The 3187-nt window shown below is 48.4% G+C and overlaps 1 protein-coding gene across 1 annotated transcript in view; it reads left to right on the forward strand.

Moving 5' to 3' along the window:
• Positions 1-638: 638 nt before the first annotated feature.
• Positions 639-3187, forward strand: part of DDX21 (DEAD (Asp-Glu-Ala-Asp) box helicase 21) — a 36077-nt gene continuing 33528 nt past the window's right edge. The window contains exon 1 of the mRNA XM_011991175.1: positions 639-1059. Coding sequence (XP_011846565.1) covers positions 973-1059 — 87 coding nt within the window. The 5' untranslated portion in view covers positions 639-972. The remainder of the gene's footprint in view (positions 1060-3187) is intronic.

The raw sequence follows: 3187 nt of genomic DNA on the forward strand, positions 1-3187 counted from the left end.
ACTCCGGCTTGAGCAACAGAGCTAGACTCCGTCTCAAAAAAAAAAAAAAGGCTGATTGTCAATGTCAGGTATTCTATGATTCTAACCCATTTTTGAAATTTATTTTTTCATATATATTATATATATAATATTATATATTTATATATGTATATATAAAGACATAGGGGTTTTGCTATGTCACCCAGGCTGGTCTTGAAGTCCTGGCTTCTTTGGAGGCTGAGGCAGGAGATTCGCTTGCGCCTGGGAGGCAGAGGTTGCAGTGAGCCCAGGTCGCGCCATGGCACTCTCTAGCCTGGGTGACAGAGAAGGAGACTCTTGTCTCAAACCACAAGACTTCTCTCTCTCCCGCTAGTCTATAAAGCTTCTTGAGGATAAGGCTTTTGTGTCTGCTAGTGAATCCTAGCCCTGTTTGTCCTACCTGACACAGTGAACGCTCATAAAATGTTTGAGTGCACGCATGAATGAACGACTAGAACCGACTGAATTTTTTTTTCCTTCAGGCTCCTGAGTCTGGCCGACACTTTCAGAGTAGACGTTTCCAAGAGATGATTAAGAATACACATCCGCGAGTCTGTACGTGCAAACTCGAACAATATAAAGCACTGAACATGCTCCACTCAAAAGCAACTACAAGCCCTCATTTTTCAGGCTGGGGCTAGGGAAAATCTGGCCAGTGTTGGAGAATACAAAGCTAACCTTTGTAATTCCTTGCGGTTTTACCGTTCCGTAGGTGCCTTCTAGACCAAAGGCCGCCAGTGGTCAGTCAATTTAGCCACACTAAATTTAGCCACAGTCACAGGCCGTTGCTTTGAATTTACCTCGCGGAGAGCAGTCTTTCCTGTGCTTCCTGCTTTCCCCGGAAGTGCCTTGCTACGGGAAGTGACGAGAGCCGGGTGGACAGAGGGAGGGGAACTACCTCTTCCTCTCCACGCGGTTGAGAAGACTGGTTGGCCTGGGTAGCCTGCGCTGAAGATGCCGGGAAAACTCCGTAGTGACGCTGGTTTGGAATCAGACACCGCAATGAAAAAAGGGGAGACACTGCGAAAACAAACCGAGAAGGTGAAACGGAGGGACCTGGGGCCAGGGGGGACGCTGAGTGGAGCGGAACCCCGGGGTGCGGGAGAGGTGCCCGGGCTAGGATCGTGAGAGCGCGCGGCGGGTAACAGCGCGTCCAGAGACCGGGCGTGGGTCTTGACGGGCGGTCGTCCAGGAGTGGTGCGCTCCCAGGCAGTGGATGCGTCTGCCCGACCAAGCCGGGTCCACCGCGCGCTGAGGTTTTCCTCTGAGATTAGAGGCATCCAGATTGTCCCAGGAACTCTGGTAGAGAGGCCCTATTGGAGCTCGGGAGAAGGCCGGGTGTCCCACGTGGTCCCCGGCGACTGGGCGCGCCTCACACAGTGCGCAGAGTTGAACATTCAGTCAGGCTCCACGTTGCTGGCTGAGACATAACTCCCGGCTTGAGCGTGCGCGAAGGGAATTACAAGTCAAGTCAAAGTGGGGACTGGAGGCAGGGTGCGGTGGCTCATGCCTGTAATTCCAACACTTTGGGAGGCCGAGGCGGGCGGATCATGAGGTCAGGAGTTCGAGACCAGGCTGGCCAACATAGTGAAACCCCGTCTCGACTAAAAATACAAAATTTAGCCGGGCATGGTGGCTCACGCCAGTAGTCCCAGCTACGCGGGAGGCTGAGGCCGGAGAATTGCGTGAACCCGGGAAGCGGAGGTTGTGGTGAGCCGAGATCGCGCCACTGCAAGTCAACCTGGGCAACAGCGAAACTCCGTCTCAAAAAAAAAAAGTGGGGACTGGAGCTTTAGAGTAGACTGGAGATATCTTAACCTCATCTGCGCACGTGGGCGGCGTCTTTAGTGACTTTTTAAACTCTAGTAAGGGAAGTACAGTTTGTTTTCCGGTAAGCCGCCCTGAGAAGATGACGTAACTCAGTTCTTCTTAGTATTATATTGACTAGATTTCCCATGGAAATGTAAAGGCATGTGTTGCGGTGCTGAGTGTACACCATATTTTTTTATATAGGCCAGCAGTGTGCAGTAGTCTTAATCTTGACAGCCGTCCCTTGCTTTGCGGTTGCTTCCTAGTGATTTAACTTGTGACTGAGTCTCTGTTCTGAGATAAGTCAGTGGGAAGAAAGATTGTTCTTGGACTTAGGTTGTACACTACTTAGAATGAACCAAACTCTGTTATATTCCAAAAGAGACCACCAGGATGGGAAACTTGGTCTTATTTGGTGGAACCAAGGGATGAAAACGAATAAAATTTTGGAAGGAGACTAGCTTGTTTTTTGTTGGCAAGGAGATTATTTTTAATCTATGATTTGAGAACAGAGACCAGGCCTGAAGTTTCCAGGAGGCAGAATTCAGTGTAATATGTATTTCCAAGATTGTTCTGGGGCTCTGCCAGAATAGGTTTCTAAGGAGGCTACAACATGTGTCTAATTGCTTTCAATAGTATGAAAAGTTGTAGGGGGTCAGAAAGTTCAAATAGGAGCCACAGTCATCTGTCTTACTTGGTTCTGAGGTGTCACTCCTTCCATATTCTTGTAACTTATTTATTTTATTTTAAATTAAGTACATCTTTTTTACACAAGGGTGATAGACTGAGTTTTTATAACTTTTTGTTTCATAAAGTGTCTCTTTTATTTTATTTATTATTTGTTATTTTTTTTTGAGATCGAGTTTTGCTTTCGTTGCCCAGGCTTGTTCTCCATTGGTCAGGCTGGTCTTAAACTCCCAACCTCAGGTGATCCGCCCACCTCGGCCTCCCAAAGTGCTGGGATTACAGGCATGAGCCACCGCGTCCTGCCCTTTTATTTTTTGTAGAGACAGTCTTACTGTCACCCAAACTAGAGTGCAGTGGCATGATTATAGCTAACTGCAGCCTTGAATTCCAGGGCTCAAGCAATCCTCCCACCTCAGCCTCCTAAGTAGCTAGGAGTATAGGTGTGTGCCGCTACGTCTGGCTAATTTAAATTTTTTTTTTTTTGAGACAGTCTTGCTGTGTCGCCCAGGCTGGAGTGCAGTGGCGCAATCTCAGCTCACTGCAACCGCTGCCTCCCGGGTTCAAGCAACTCTCCTGCCTCAGCCTCCCAAGTAGCTGGGACTACAGGTGTGCACCACCATATCCAGCTCCTATCAAATTTACATAAGCTATTCTTCCCCTTGTTACTGAATTT

The sequence above is a fragment of the Mandrillus leucophaeus genome, unplaced genomic scaffold (assembly GCF_000951045.1).
Source record: "Mandrillus leucophaeus isolate KB7577 unplaced genomic scaffold, Mleu.le_1.0 Scaffold39, whole genome shotgun sequence".
Taxonomy (NCBI): domain Eukaryota; kingdom Metazoa; phylum Chordata; class Mammalia; order Primates; family Cercopithecidae; genus Mandrillus; species Mandrillus leucophaeus.